We start from the raw sequence: 15,336 nt of genomic DNA, 5'->3' as shown, positions 1-15,336 counted from the left end.
AGAGTATTGGAAATGACAAAAGGGACTTACTTTTATATGTTTAATTTTATTATGTTCAACTAACGTTAGTTGGTTGAAGTGGTTATAACTTATAACTTGACCTTTTATTTGTATTTTTCTTTTCAACAACTCCACCATTTCTATCCTTTTCCAAATGGGTTTATTTTATATATATGTTAATGGGTTTTTTTAAATAAGTCAAAGAGGTATACATTTAATCTTGTTCTTAATTAGCTATGTGTTTTTGCATGACATCTTAGGGTTAATAATTTTCAACTTTATTTTATTTGCCTTCACTAGAGAGAAAAGAATCTTTGATTTATATTCTATATATTTAAAAACCTATGTGACCTCCTACACCATTTTAGTGGTAAGAAATCAAAGGAGATATAATAATGCATGTGACTTCAATTTGTACATTAATTTCATATGTGGTGGTTTCAACTACTACTTCCTTTGCTACCCATAATAAATTCATACATTAATGTAACACCCCCTGGCCCCTTTTGTCAAATGTATTAGCAAATCCAATTCATCCACATATTTCTATTATAGCTTGGAAACCCATAGCCATAAGTGTTGCAACATTATTTCTTGTAGGAGGAGTTTGGTTGAGGGTTATATGGGATTACTGGGGTTAGGTCATCTTATATTACTTAATTACCATGTTTGGTTGTCAAGTAATATAAAATATCGATAATCTTCAAATACCAATAGTGGTTACTATTGGTAATACTGGAGGTAATCTGATTACCTCTATTTTCTTAAGTATTCTAAGATTACCAGTGTTATCTTTTTTTGTTACAATTCTATCTCTTATTAATAAAATTTTAGGACAATAATGCCCTTATTTTTAAATTTATTTACATGAATATGACTTTTACTATTTCACCCTAATTAATTAACTTTTTGGACAAAATTACCCTTGAATTCAAAATAAATTGCAGCCCACCCAAGCCACCACCCCCACCAACCTGCCGCCAGCAACCACCGCCATGGCCAGCCGTCGCTGCCATCGAAACGGCGCACGGAAGGCCCAAAATGACCGTCGTGCACCAATATGGCCATTTTTTGCTAGATATCTGGCCGAAAATCGCCAAATCTGTCGCGCATGGAGGCCATTTCCTGTCGGATCTATGGCCAGAAATGGCCATATGGCGCACAAAAGCCATTTCCTGCCTTCCGGCGCCGTTAGGTTGCTAGCTGCTGGTGGCCTGCAGTGGTTGCCGACGGCCGACAGTGGCTAGGTTGGTAGGGTGCTTTGTTGATTTTCCAAACTTTTATTATGGGGTTGTTTTTGCTAAGTTTTTAAATGCAGGGGGTTATAATAATCCAAATAATAATCAATATTAAAAAATAATATAATAATAATATTTAATTAGAAAACAATTCAATAATTTAAATAACATACCCACCAATTTATTCCTCTCAACCAAACATATTAATATAACATACATACCAATTAACCAAACACATTTTCCTAATGATTCTCAATAATCTTCAAGGTAATCTAACTTTCTAGTAATCCAACATTCCCTGAACCAAACACCCCCATAAAGTAATACTACACCAACAACCATTTCTCACAACCTTGACGTGACAGCTTACAATTGATCAGCTCGCAATTAATTAGTGGGACTCATACGGGACCCATGAAGGATCCGTTGTGAGCTGACCAACTGCGAGTTGCCATGTTAAAGTTGTGAGAAAAAGTTTGTGAAAAAGAGTTGTTGGTGTAGTATTATTCTTTCTTGTAACACACATATTGTATTGAATTATTGCTTGCTGGTTTCTAAACACAACAATAATGATGTTTTGAGTATTTACCATGACAATAATAACAACACTAACATTATTAATTCTGGTGATAATAACGCTTTCATTATTGCATCAAATCCTTAATTTTCCCTTCTAAGTCATTTAATGAATGATATATTTTACCCTTCAAGTCAAAACCCTTTATAAATTCAACACCAACCTAAACCTCCTAGGTTGTTCAATTATTAAAGTTTCTTTTTCACATAAGACTTCAATTAAGCAATTAATCCAGTGCTTTCAAAGCCACCATTGATAGTTCAAGTGGTAGGACAAATATTGAGATATGTGGTTAAGGCGCACGGTTTCATGTTTGAATCCCCCTAACTTTAAGATTTAAGCAGACGATCATGACAGTGGGATGTCATGCTAGTCACTTATATGATTAGTTGAAATATGTATAAACTGGTGTTTTGTCTTACCAAATTGTTTAACAGATAATTTGAATGAGTTTATAAGTTTTGGATTTCTCCATTTACATAAACATGATTTGCATGAAAGATGCTTGCGTGAAGTTCAAAAGTAAATATAAATTAAACTAAAAATAAACAATATCTACTTAATAAAGAGTGAAGGAATACATCTTTTTCTTCTACAACATTTATCATCACTTTCCATTGGAGGCCACAATAATTTACTACTATGCACATGGGAACATTAGCATGGGGCTTAGGGCATCACTTTATGGGCACCACTACCACAATTCAACTTTGTCCTTTTTCATTTGTAGCATCCAAAGCCTTAATGTACCCATAAAATGGTTCCATACATTTCATGATTTACACTTTCTAAGATGACCCTTCTTTATTATATGTGTAATACAAAGGTTTTATACTATGTTACCCAATTTTAGATTTGAGAACCAATAATGAAAGAAAATATATATATAAAATGACCCACCATTGGATTTTGCAAAAATTTTCTCCTCAAACCTTCCAAAACACAATCTCCCAACCAAAGAAGGATTGAGTGAGTGAGCGTGATGGCTTTTGAATTCTCCCTAAGGATCCAATAGCTTGTGTGTCCAAAGAATTTTATTAGTGGGTCATGTAATTATTGTATGATAGAATCAAATTTATACCCCCCAACTTCTTTAGTGACTGGTCAACCTTTTGAAATTTGATTTAAGGGGAGCTTTCAACCCTTATGCTACTTTGAATATAATAAAGTTCTTCGTATTACTTTTTTTTTTTTTTATTATAACCAGGGTGTTCGTTATCGAGGTCTATTGAATACCCTACAAGTGCAATAAGTCAGATACGTCACAAATGTGAGTCAAACCAAGACCTTTAAGTAACTCACCCAGATAATTAAAGTCTTACCATCCGACTATAACCTAAATGGTTAATTCTTTGTATTACTTCGATTAACTTTTGTAGTATAGAATATAAACAAGTTTGCAAAGAGAAATTATAATTAATTTTCTTAGAAAGTTTGTGAAATGAGAAATTACATTATTATCCCTATAATTTTAGTCTAGGATACTTGCTCCAAATGCATTTTGGTCATTTGACTTGCCATAACTTTGATTGTTAATTGACATTGGAAGTCATACTGAAATGACAAAATTAACCTTCTAGAAAATAACGAAAAAAATGCATTACATAAGCAATACTAATGTAATTCAAACCATTTCCCTTACGTTATTAAACAAACACATTACACACTATTATTATTCATGTAATGCATTTTTCATTATTTTATAGAAGGGTATTAATGTCATTTCAATAATTCTAAGTCGATTAGCTTTCTACTAAGTCAAATGAGCAAAATACTAGTATTTGAAATAAGCATCCATGACTAACAATAGGCTAAACGATAGGGACGAAAATGTAATCCCTTTCGAAATTAAAAGCCAGTTGACCACATTGGGTGGTTAGTAGTTGGATAAGAATTTTTGATAGCATTACTCGAAAGGTCCTGAGTTCGAATCATCTTGATTGTTAATAAAGATGACCACTGAAGAGTATACCAGATTATTAACTTTAGAGATTAGTGAGGGTTAATTAAAATACGTGTAAAACGAGCCGGACAATCCCCGTCACCAAAAGGATAATAAAATAAAATAAAAAACCCCAATCACCAAAAAAAAATAAAAAATAAAACCAGTGTTGTGATCGATCTAAATTTATCTTTATCTCTATCTCAATTCAACACATTGTATTGTAACAAATCGATAAATCTAATATTTATCTTAATAATTTAAGTAAAAAAAAAATTAACCTTTAATTAAAAAAAAAAAATTTACATGATTTTTGGTGTTCATGGGTAGCTTCTCATATTTAATTATTTATTTTGAGTCCGTTAAGGAGTTTGGTAGAGCTCCTCAACTAGAAGTGAAGCTGAGGTTTATTGTGTTTGTGTTAATGTTAATGTAAATGCAGCATCGAGATCTGCGTTTTTCACACTTCGTTGGCTTAACGCAGAAGCTTTCAAACTCCTTTGAATTGAATTGAAAGCTCTGCCGAATCTCCTACAACTCAAGTACTTTCTTCTACTTCTACTTGAGCTTCCTACTTTAATTTAACCTGCTTTTTTTAGTGAGCGTGTAACTCAAGTTTTGCCGTTAAAGCTATAGATTTTGTTACCCCCTTTTCATATGTTCCTGTGTTCCATTTTAACGTTAAGCCATGTCTTGTTGCTGTCTTCTTCAAGCTCCTGCTTCATGACAACACCAATCCCAGGTAGTGTTTCAGACTCTTTCTTGGTTTTTGGTTGTGGGTTTGTTGTTGTTTTGCTTCGTGGAGATTTGGGAAACATGTTTTCAGGTGTTAAAGGGTGGATTTTTAGTATGAATGTGGGTGTGTTTTGAGGAAAGTTTGGTGGGTTTTAGTTGGGTTTTGGATAGGAAAATGTGGGTATGACGACTCTCTGCTTGGTTGCTGAGAAAGTTTTGAGGAAAATGACAGACAATTTATTGTTTTTTAATTAGATTTTAGTATTTACTTTGTTTAACGCTTATTATAATGACAGTCTCTGCTCAATTATGGTTTGAAGAAGCGTTTTCTTCACCGTCTGAGACTAAATTTACTCAAAAGCTTCAGTTTTTCCTAGCGAATTGAATTGATTGATTGCAAGAATTTATACCTAAATAAGAGTCTTTTCTTGAAAGAAGAGTTTTTGACACCAGTGCTTTTGTCTCTGGTGATGTTTCATAAGAAAAGTTAGATTTATTCTGTGCTTTTGAAGTAAATTGACATGTATTACAACCATTGGGACAAACTTCAATTTCCCATTTGGCATTTGAGGTTTGAGATCATTACCTTTCTTCTTTTGAATTCTTTCAGCTCTTTTATTATTATAATTATTTTTGCCCATGGAATGTAATGCACATAATCAAAATGGCTCTATTTCTTGCCCTTTGATTAACATCAAGTACTTAATTTTTGTTTAAGGCTTTAGTATTTTCTCAGCAATTGGTTTGCTCTTTTTGACTATGAAATGTTTAATTTGTCATCTCTTTGCCATTTCGGAACTACTAACAAGAAATTTCTTAATCAAGTTTCCTCTCTCTTTTTGTTTTCAATTAAAAACTTTGAGATATCACTTGGAAGTTTTCATGGGTATATTTTGGTACATTATTTCTGTTGTTTACTTGATATTCCATGTTATCTAACTCACTTTTGTCAAGGTGAAGAATAATTGAAAGCTAAAAAAAGCATGCTTTTTGGGATTTGGAATTACTTGCTTTAGTGATTTTGCTCTCTCTCTCTCTCTCTCTCTCTCTCTCTCTCTTTTAGAAAAGGATTCTTCTTTTGCTTCTTTCTCTGTAGTGACTCCACTTTAGATAATATTGATTAGCACAAGTACCTTTTTGTAATCCTTCTTGAAATTTTAGATTTATATTCTAATAATATACAAGTTAGGTTAAGTGAGGCAAAGAGGTGCGCTAGGAAAGCCACTTTGGTTGAGTTGGAGATATAGTGTATCTTTCAGTGGTTCATTAGACACAATTTCTTGAATTTTTGTAGAATTAAGAAGGTTTCCAATGCTGCTAATTGAAGTCATGAAGTATGCTGCATCTGGCTGTTTCTGATGTTCTTGTATATTTCAATTGGAATATACAGATTACAATGATGTTCTTTCCAACTTCAAAGATGTATATCCTTTTGAACAAGATAATGTGAGAAACAGTCTAAGTGGGGATAGTTCCATCATCTTGCTGATGTCAAACCTGGGTTTTCTGTCTCAATTCCCTTAAAAATCTAGTGCTCTAAGCAGCATTGTTTACAAATTAACTGGCTTTTCATTTTCTACTGGGTTTTGTTTAACGTTTTTAGTGCTTTCTCATCTTAAACGGTCTCTGTTTCAAAAAAAAAAAATAATAATAATAAATAAATACCTCTTCTTTTCCTGTTAGAAAAGTTTCATTGTATGGTTTCTCTGCCTCATAAATATTAATAGTTAAACAACAAAGTATAAATTTTCTTTCGTTGTGATTCTTTGTTTTTTGGTTTGTATGGTTTGCTACTTTACTTACCAAGTGTGAGTACCAGGAAAATGAACAGCACTAATGTTCTGAAACCTTCTGTGTTTTTCCAGGAGAACTTGAAGAATTTGTGAAATTACACTCTTCACGGTAGCAAGCACCTTCATAGAACTTCAATCAACAACACACTATGAAGCTGCACTCATTTTTTGAAGCACTGCCTCTGCTCTTGCTCCTTTTCTCTATTCCCCAAATAATTGCTGATCTGAATTCAGACAAGCAAGCCCTCCTTGAATTTGCTGACAGTGTTCCTCATGGGCGGAAGCTAAATTGGAGCAATTCTACCTCTATTTGTACTTCTTGGGTTGGCATCAGTTGCACCCAGGACAAATCTCATGTGCTTGCTGTCCGCCTCCCTGGTGTTCGTCTGAATGGTCCAATTCCAGAGAACACACTTGGAAAGCTGGACTCACTTATGATCCTCAGCCTCCGATCAAACGGCCTCAGTGGGGATCTTCCATCTGATGTACTCTCCCTTCCATCCCTTCGCTACATATATCTTCAAAAAAACAACTTCTCAGGAAATATTCCTTCCACCCTTTCCCCCCAGCTTAACTGGATTGATCTCTCCTTCAACTCCATCACAGGCAACATTCCAGCCACAGTTCAAAATTTAACACATCTCATAGGTTTGGACCTCCAAAATAATTCCCTTACAGGAGTCATCCCTAATCTAACTCTTCCAAGGCTTACACAATTGAATTTGAGCTACAACCACCTAAATGGTTCAGTTCCACCTGCCCTTCAGAAGTTCCCTTCAGCCTCCTTCGAAGGGAATTCCATGTTATGTGGACCACCTCTAAACCAATGCTCCACAATTTCCCCCTCACCTAGTCCATCCCCAGCTTACTTTGTACCTCCGCCAACAGGTCCCAAAGAACCAAGAAAGAGCCCTAAGAAGATACTCAGTACTGGCGCTATAATTGCCATAGTAATTGGGGGTTTAGCTGTTTTGTTCCTTCTAATACTCATGATGGTAATTTGCTGTTTCAAGAAAAAAGATACTGAAGGTGCTGCGGCCGCAAAAGGGAAGGTTGGAAGGGGTGAAAAGCCCAAGGAAGACTTCGGGAGCGGGGTTCAAGAGGCTGAGAAAAACAAGCTGGTTTTCTTTGAAGGTTCTTCATATAATTTTGATCTGGAGGACTTACTAAGAGCTTCAGCTGAAGTGCTAGGAAAGGGAAGTTATGGGACAACTTATAAAGCCATCTTGGAGGAGGGAATTACAGTGGTAGTGAAGAGGCTGAAAGAAGTGGTTGTGGCGAAAAGAGAATTTGAACAACAAATGGAAATTGTAGGGAGGATAGGTCAACACCCTAATGTCGTGCCTATCCGTGCTTATTACTTTTCTAAGGATGAGAAACTCCTTGTTTATGACTTCATAGCCGGTGGGAGCTTTTCCGCATTATTGCATGGTATGAGCTATCCAATCATCTTGTTCTCTTGCTTTCAATTCAAATTTTTACATAAAGCTATGTTTCAGTATGTTTTCGTATAATGATTGAATACATAACATAAAAAAAATTAAGCTGCACTGACTGCACTTTACTTTCCTAGAATACCAGTGGAGTTATCAAGCTTGAGATTAGTTATATGAAGACATTTTGAGGTCTTATTATGGCAATAATGGTTCGAAAGGCTGTACGTAAAGTGCCTTTGCTTCTCTGTATAACTATGTATGATGGTATATGATTTTTCTTCTTTGTGTTAATTCTCTACTTCTGATATGAATACAGGAAACAGGGGAACTGGACGAACTCCACTAGACTGGGAATCAAGATTAAAGATTTCGCTTGGAACTGCAAGGGGCATTGCCCATATTCATTCTGCAGCTGGGGGGAAATTAATCCATGGGAACATCAAGTCATCTAATGTCCTTCTCACCCAAGACTCTACCGGATGCATCTCTGATTTTGGCTTAACTCCTCTAATGAGTTACCCAACAGTCCCCACGAGAAGTGCAGGCTACCGTGCTCCCGAGGTGATTGAAACAAAAAAGTGTACCCAAAAATCTGATGTCTACAGTTTTGGTGTCCTTCTCCTGGAGATGTTAACTGGGAAAGCACCAATCCAAGCATCAGGACACGAAGATGTGGTTGACCTTCCGAGGTGGGTTCAGTCTGTTGTTCGAGAAGAATGGACCTCTGAGGTGTTTGATGTAGAGCTAATGAGATACCAGAATATCGAAGAAGAGATGGTGCAGATGCTTCAGATAGCAATGTCGTGTGTAGCAAGGGTGCCAGACATGAGACCTAAGATGGACGAAGTTATAAGGATGATTGAGGAAATTCAGCCATCTGATTTAGAGAACCGGCCATCATCAGAGGACAAGTCCAAGGGTTCAAACACACAAACCCCTTAAGCAATCCAACAATGATGTTCTTATTCAGTTCATAGCTCTGCTTGTTCCATTTCGAGAATGAAGATCTATTGCCTAAATTGCTTGCTTTTCCAACGGTAAACTGTGTGATTCTTTTAGGATTTTAGTGTCAAAGAATTTCACCAACTATCATTTTTTCCTCCTCTTTTGCTATCATTGTAGCTAAGTTATTTCTAAATAAATCACACTTTATTACATGTATATCCATGTCTGTACTTGGTAGAAGAATAATAGTGTTCTCAACAACTTCTCGCACAAATGGCTCCAAACTTTGCTTACATTTTATGAACATCTAATCAGTAAAAGATTCTGCAATCACAACCAAGGTTTTAAAACCCGGCCTGTTCAATCGGGCCTCAGGTTTCACCAGGCCAAGTTACAAAATTTAATTATTCTCGAAATCTCTAACAACTAGAGGCCAAGTGTCGGGGTTAGTGGGTTTTTGTAGTGTAGAGGCTGATTGTTTAAGGGGTGGTATCAAAGTGAATTTTGGATGTGTGGAATCAGCTGTAACTCTCTGTTTTAAAAACCGGACCGGACCGGCCGGTCGGACCGGTTGGACCGTGAACCGGTAGCTTCTCCGGTCCGGTTTAGGTCTCAGGGGGGTTTTTGAAATATTTTAAAATTATGAGGGTTACTTTGTAATTTTATAAGGGTATTTTGAAGATATATCAAAAGTTTAAGGATTAATTGGTAATTTTATTGGGGTATTTTTGGAATAAATAAAAATTTTAAAGACCAATTTGAACTTTTTTAGGGGAATTTTTGTAATATATTAAGATTTAAGGGGTTAATATGTAATTTTTTAAAAATAAAATATTGCTGACGTCACCGGTCCAACCGACCGGTCCAACCGGTTGGACCGATTGAACCGTGACCCAGACAGCAAAACGGTTTGCCCTCCGGTCCGGGTTTTAAAACAATGCTGTAACTTGGCAAAAAAAATCAATCCAATCAACAGAATGCGCAAATCACAGCTAGGGAATGAGGGGTTACCAAGTGTCAAGTTTAGAGAGTGGAGACCAATGGTTCAAGTGGTGGTATTGGATTGAACTTTGGCCGGAAAAATCAAAGCCCTAACCGTCGCAAGGGTTGTTTGCTAGTTGTCAGACCTGCAGGGACTGATTTAAAAGGGGATATTTGCAAGATTTCAAACTTTCTGGATCTCCGAAGACCACCAATTTAACCAGTCCAACCGGTCCCAGGACCCTTTTGGCCGGGTGACACCCCTGCTCAGGTTTCAAAACCTTGATTACAACCAAAATGCAAACAATGTCAAACTCTAGCACATACAAATATTAACTTGAACCAAAAAAAATGTCCCACTTGGTATGAATTGTATTTAACGTCGTATCAGAGTAGCTCTCAATAGCTTACATTCTTCCAGTATAAAACAATGTAAATGGCCCAATCTAGGCCCACTTTAATTTCTAAATCTAAATGTATATTACCCTTGTATACAAAAATGAAGGATTATAATAAAACTAGGTTAAGACCCCACGTTTGAAGAGTTTTCGACCAGGTCAGCACCACTAACATATTTAGCAACGAATGAAATTAATCGGAAAGGAGCTCCGACAAGAGGAGCGTCTGACAGCGGCACAGCAGTTTTTTCATCCATCTCACCAGCCTGAGACTCCAGATCCTGGACTTCATTATCATCCAATGGAATTTGGACTATTTCTCCAGAATCATCGGCTTCTGAAGGGTTTGGAACAAAAGCAAGTGGCTCTGCATGCACATTATTAACTGTGTTTCTCCCATCTTTAACTTCTACTATTTCCGGAGACTCCAGGTTATGGCTCAACATCGGCATATTTACACTGGATTCAGAAATGGGTTCAGCATTAATGATGGTTTTAGCCGATGGATCACTTCCAATGCCAGAAGATAGCCCAGCTTGTTGAGTTTGTCGATCAAGTTTAACAGACAAATCATTCACCTAAGAAATAACATGATCAGCGAATAAAATAATAGCGGGGAAAAGATCAGTTTAAACAAGATCCCAGAAATCATTGCACGAGAAAACAAGTGGACGCCTTTAAAACAAAAAAAAAAAAAAATATCAGATTAAATTATAATCCCAGCTGAAACACATCAGAGGAAAACAAGAAGCCAATAACTACATATCGGTTTATCAAATCCATACGAATATTCATGATATAATCTGACAGTATTAACTATTTGCCTGCATAAAACACTACAAAATAATTTCCAGACACTCCAAGTCAATTCAGAAGACATATAAACCAGCAAAATAACAATCTAGGAGAAAGCCTTTTAAATACCTTCTCAACAAGCTCTACATTTTCTGAGATCAATTTATCAACCAATCGACATGCGGCTTCAATCTGAGTGTTGAAGTCCTCTTCAGAAGTCTGCTAAATTACAGAAAGCCATTATCAATTTCTCCAATAATTTCAGAACACTCTCTTTAATTGCTAAAAAAAGATCATACGAAGAATAGATTTTGCCACCAAAAACATAAGACAAATTATAATCTAAACAATTCAACCGCAATCCCTAAACCACAAGATATCCAAAATTCCTAACTGTGCCTAAAGTCTAGCAAACATCTATTTATTTCTGGATGTTCATATAACAAACCTTCTTAATTTCATCGGATGAGCGAGCAGAGGAAACACTATTCTCAAGGTTTTGAAGCTGTAACTGCAGACTAGACACATTTTCATTCAGTTGTTGGTTTTCTTTTATGAGAGAATTCCTAGATTCTTCCAACACCACCACCTGCCAGGCTTTGTTTTAATCTCCATATCAGAACAAATAGAGAATTATGCAGCAGAATCATCTTATCCAGGCGATCATCATGCAATTTACCATGCTCTTAACATAAGAAAACCAAAGGACAAAATTAAACATGAATATCCTATGTACCTGCATCTTTAGTTGTGTGATATCATCATTCAGGCTAGTAATTGTATCTTTGGATATGTTCTGCAGAAACACTATTCAAAATTAGATGCACAGATACATTTACATTTGAGTTCTTGTAACTGCAAATAATAACGATCCAAAAGTGCATCAACAAAGCAGACACCAATAAAACAAACCCCTACCCTCAACAATTCAACTCAACTTAACTTAGACTATCAACCAATTTGCCCTATAGAGATCCATGTAATGCTAAGGACTCCCTTATTCCTGCTTTCACATATATCAGAAGTTGCATAAATGCAAAAGAGTTCATAACAGTCTCCTAGCTGAACACATTTCCATTCAAACAACAAAATGATCACATTAAGATAGGGTGATTGGTTGATTTAAAATTGCTTATAAAACTGTTATACCGATTAGAATTTATCAACATTATGATGATGTGAATAACATCTTTATCTGAGCCCATCAATTGGCAAACAATTTGCAGAAAAGAAAAAAATTGGGGAAAAATAACACAACAAAACAACAGAAAAGTCACTACCTTCATTTGGATCCAAGAATCTTTGTCTCTCTGCAGAAGTTCTATTTTTTCCTCCAAGCTTGCCTGTGAAAATATTTTACAATCTATTTTCATGCAGGAAACGAAAATTTTGAGGAACATAGTATACATGCATAGAAAAGCAGACACCAAAAAAGAAAAAAAGCAATCCTCAATCCTCATTAAGGGAAGCAAAGTAAGCTCTTTTCTATGGGTCTTCTTTAAAGTCTAAGTAAGAAACTTTACCCCCTTGAAATTCAGGGCAGCATTTTCATCCGCTAACTGTCTGATTTTCCCCTCAAAGTCAGCCTGCATGTATGACCGTTAGCAGTTTACCAATTCAAAGTCGACAATGACAATCAAAATCTCAAATATTGTACAAACATAAATGCTAATATTATCTTTACACCCAGATGTTCTTAAACAATAACTATTTAAAGTTTGTTAAAAGAAATTACAATCTACAATGCAACACAACAGCCAGCACAGATTACCTCTTTTTGAAGCCAGATACTTTTTTCACTCTGTAAGTTTACAATACTCATCTCTAGACTACCCTGTAAAGCATCTAGTTAGATAGGCCAGTCTGATAAGATAGATATAAGAAAAATGAAAACCACACATAAGGCAGAATGCAGAACAAATAATGAACTAATTAAAGGTTCTTAAAGCGTTTCCTTTCGTTTCTGATAATTAGATTCAACTTTACATTACCTCTTTTTGCATGTGTAAATTCTTTTCATTTCGTAATTGTTTGATTGTCTGTTCTAATGCATCCTGTAAGAACAAAGTGAACAATTATTGATTCATCAAAACAAAAGGGGAAAGTTGATGGAACAGTAGAATATCTCTCCCCAATCAAAGTAAAAACAATTTTTTACCTCTTTATGAATGTGTAGGTCATTTTCCCTTTGTAACTGTTTTATCTTTTCTTCTAAGGTAGTCTGTAAAAGAACAATGAGTAACTCAGTGCTTCACAATGAATATTAGAACAAAACATAGTATATAGACAAGAGCGGGAAATGAAGTAACTTTCTAAGTAAGTTCCACAACTACAATAAACTTATATTACCACTTTTTCCATGTATGAATCACTTTCTTTGCGTAATTGTTTGACTGTCTCTTGTAAGGTAGCCTGTCAAAACACAGTAAGTGACCATGTGCTTCACAATAAAAATAAAAATCAAATCAAAGACAAGTGAATTTAAAAACAATGAGAAAAAAGTATCTGCCCACACACTCACCTGCAGACTCAACTTCAAAAATCACGTCATTAAAAATAAATTGCTAAATGAAAGGCTACCTACTACCACAAATAGAATAACTTCTTGCCTATTTCAGCATTTGGGTTCAGTTTAAATTACCTCTTTCTGTAAATAAGAGTCTTTTTCATTTTGCAGTTGTTTGACTATCTCTTCTAACATGACCTGTAAAAACATCAATATTCACTTATGAGCTTCACAAAATAAGTGGGAAACAAAAAAAAAAAGAGGTAGAAGAAGAAGCAGCTAAGAGTTCACAAATCTCCTCTCACCTTTCTTTGCAGCAGCTGTTGTTTCTCAGCTTCCGCTAAAATGGCCTGTATAACAAATTTTTCAAACAAGTAGTGTCCAATTTAGCAGAACACCCAAAAAAAAAGGTAGCAGAACACATAGGAATCTCTAAAAATCCTTATAGAGTTCTTACAAAAGAAATGAACCGTATAAACTATTTCATTCTCCTTTAATATTAATCAGTACTTACATTACAACCTGAACACACCACGCAAAGCAGATTACACAAAACATATCATGTAGGCCCATTCATCAACCCTAATTCATAAATCCATACAACATAATAAAAATAATTGGTGTAACTCCAAATTGATTAAAGCCAAACTTACGCCTTCAGTACCATTGGAATGGTGATGGTGTCTACTCAGATCCACACCACCATTTTGAAGCTCGGCCATCTCCAAAACTTCGCTATGATTATTATCCTCATTGCTCACGTGATTCTCATCAGCACCACGCGCAATGTCCTCCGCCTGTTTCGTCTGTTTGTTCTTCTTCTTCTTGTTTCTCTTCTTCTTCTTCTCATCCTCCATTTTGTTCTGCTCAAATCAAAATTCCGATCTGAAAATCCAAAAACTACTCGTTTAATCAAACTATTTCAAACATGAACATATAACTTGATCTAAATCAGCAAAAATGAAACCCTAACCCTAGAAATTCGTCAAAAATGCATGACACTAATTAAGATTGAGATGAGTGTGGATTAATGGATTAGAAATCAGATTATGAATCAGTAGAAGGTGATTCAGTGAGATTACGCTTTGAAAATTTGTCCTTAGTGATCGTTTCGTGCGTTAATTAACCTTTGTGAATAAATGGTATTTATATAAGAAAAAAAAAAATGGAATGTTATGTTTGAGTGTGATGGTTCGTGTTTTTGGCTCGATGAAGGCGTGATCCTTCGTCTCGTGAGAAGCCACTTTGCAAGCCTTGATCGGCTCAGACGCCCAGGCACATGGACATCACGTGTTAGTTGTTACCATTTTTGGAACATTTGAATCATATAGTGCATGTTTGGTTTAATATTTTTATCCCTATTCTGGATCATATTCTCCAAATAGCATTTGGTACAATATTCTAAAAATATTATCCTATTTTTTTAATTACATTTTAACCCCATAAGATTATTAATTTCACTAAATACTCCCTGAAAAAAAAGTTTAAAAATTAACAAAAATACCCCCATCAACCCAACTTGTCAGATTCCGGCAACCACCATCGGTGATAGCCGGAATCTGTACAACGGCCTAACTTCCGACCAGAAATGGTCGGAAGTTCACCGCTGTGGCCTTTTCCGGCCAGATCCACCACGAATCTGGCCGTCAGCGACGGCCAAAGAAATGGCCGTCGTTGACCGAAAACGACGGCCACATCTTTGGCTGTCGCTGACGGCCAAAGATGGCCCTTGTTTGGCCTTTTTCGACCGTCGACAGCCATAACAGGCCATAGATCTGGCCTTTTCCGGCCAGATCCACCATGGATCTGGTCGGAAAAGGCCATAACGACGTGTTACGGCACAGATCCGACAAGTCTGTGCCGTAACAAAATTTTCCGGCCAGATTCCGGCGGTGGTGGCCGGAATCTGATACTGCAGGTGGTGGGGGTGTTTTTGTCATTTTATATGTTAGGGTCTTTAGTTAAATTAGTAAACCTAAGGGCTTTTTTA

General features: G+C 35.9%; 2 protein-coding genes across 8 annotated transcripts; one reads left to right on the top strand and one right to left on the bottom strand.

Annotated features, from left to right (window-relative positions):
* The first annotated feature begins 4,138 nt into the window (after window positions 1-4,138).
* LOC116105183 (probable inactive receptor kinase At5g58300) lies at window positions 4,139-8,935 on the top strand. 4 transcript variants are annotated; one of them, XM_031391619.1, is made up of 3 exons: window positions 4,139-4,299; window positions 6,358-7,716; window positions 8,038-8,935. In XM_031391619.1, exons 2-3 carry the CDS (start codon window positions 6,435-6,437, stop codon window positions 8,661-8,663), a joined length of 1,908 nt encoding a protein of 635 aa, XP_031247479.1. In that variant the 5' UTR covers window positions 4,139-4,299; window positions 6,358-6,434; the 3' UTR covers window positions 8,664-8,935. The 4 variants fall into 4 exon arrangements, with proteins under 4 accessions (XP_031247479.1, XP_031247476.1, XP_031247480.1 ...); XM_031391616.1 differs by having other exon boundaries at window positions 4,139-4,499; XM_031391620.1 differs by lacking the exon at window positions 4,139-4,299 and adding an exon at window positions 4,885-5,063.
* A 1,056-nt stretch (window positions 8,936-9,991) lies between these two features.
* LOC116105177 (putative leucine-rich repeat-containing protein DDB_G0290503) lies at window positions 9,992-14,538 on the bottom strand. 4 transcript variants are annotated; one of them, XM_031391605.1, is made up of 14 exons: window positions 14,429-14,538; window positions 14,000-14,231; window positions 13,652-13,696; window positions 13,482-13,544; window positions 13,190-13,252; window positions 12,999-13,061; window positions 12,832-12,894; window positions 12,612-12,674; window positions 12,364-12,426; window positions 12,121-12,183; window positions 11,577-11,636; window positions 11,289-11,429; window positions 10,970-11,062; window positions 9,992-10,623 (listed from the first exon to the last, which is right to left on the bottom strand). In XM_031391605.1, the coding sequence occupies exons 2-14, from the start codon at window positions 14,201-14,203 to the stop codon at window positions 10,171-10,173; spliced, it is 1,437 nt and encodes a 478-aa protein (XP_031247465.1). In that variant the 5' UTR covers window positions 14,204-14,231; window positions 14,429-14,538; the 3' UTR covers window positions 9,992-10,170. The 4 variants fall into 4 exon arrangements, with proteins under 4 accessions (XP_031247465.1, XP_031247467.1, XP_031247466.1 ...); XM_031391607.1 differs by having other exon boundaries at window positions 10,970-11,059; XM_031391606.1 differs by having other exon boundaries at window positions 14,320-14,430.
* Window positions 14,539-15,336: the final 798 nt, after the last annotated feature.

Source organism: Pistacia vera, unplaced genomic scaffold (genome assembly GCF_008641045.1).
Source record: "Pistacia vera cultivar Batoury unplaced genomic scaffold, PisVer_v2 Contig495, whole genome shotgun sequence".
In the NCBI taxonomy this organism is placed as follows: domain Eukaryota; kingdom Viridiplantae; phylum Streptophyta; class Magnoliopsida; order Sapindales; family Anacardiaceae; genus Pistacia; species Pistacia vera.
The sequence above is the reverse complement of the archived record's forward strand: the minus strand, read 5'-3'. Positions and strand labels throughout refer to the sequence as shown.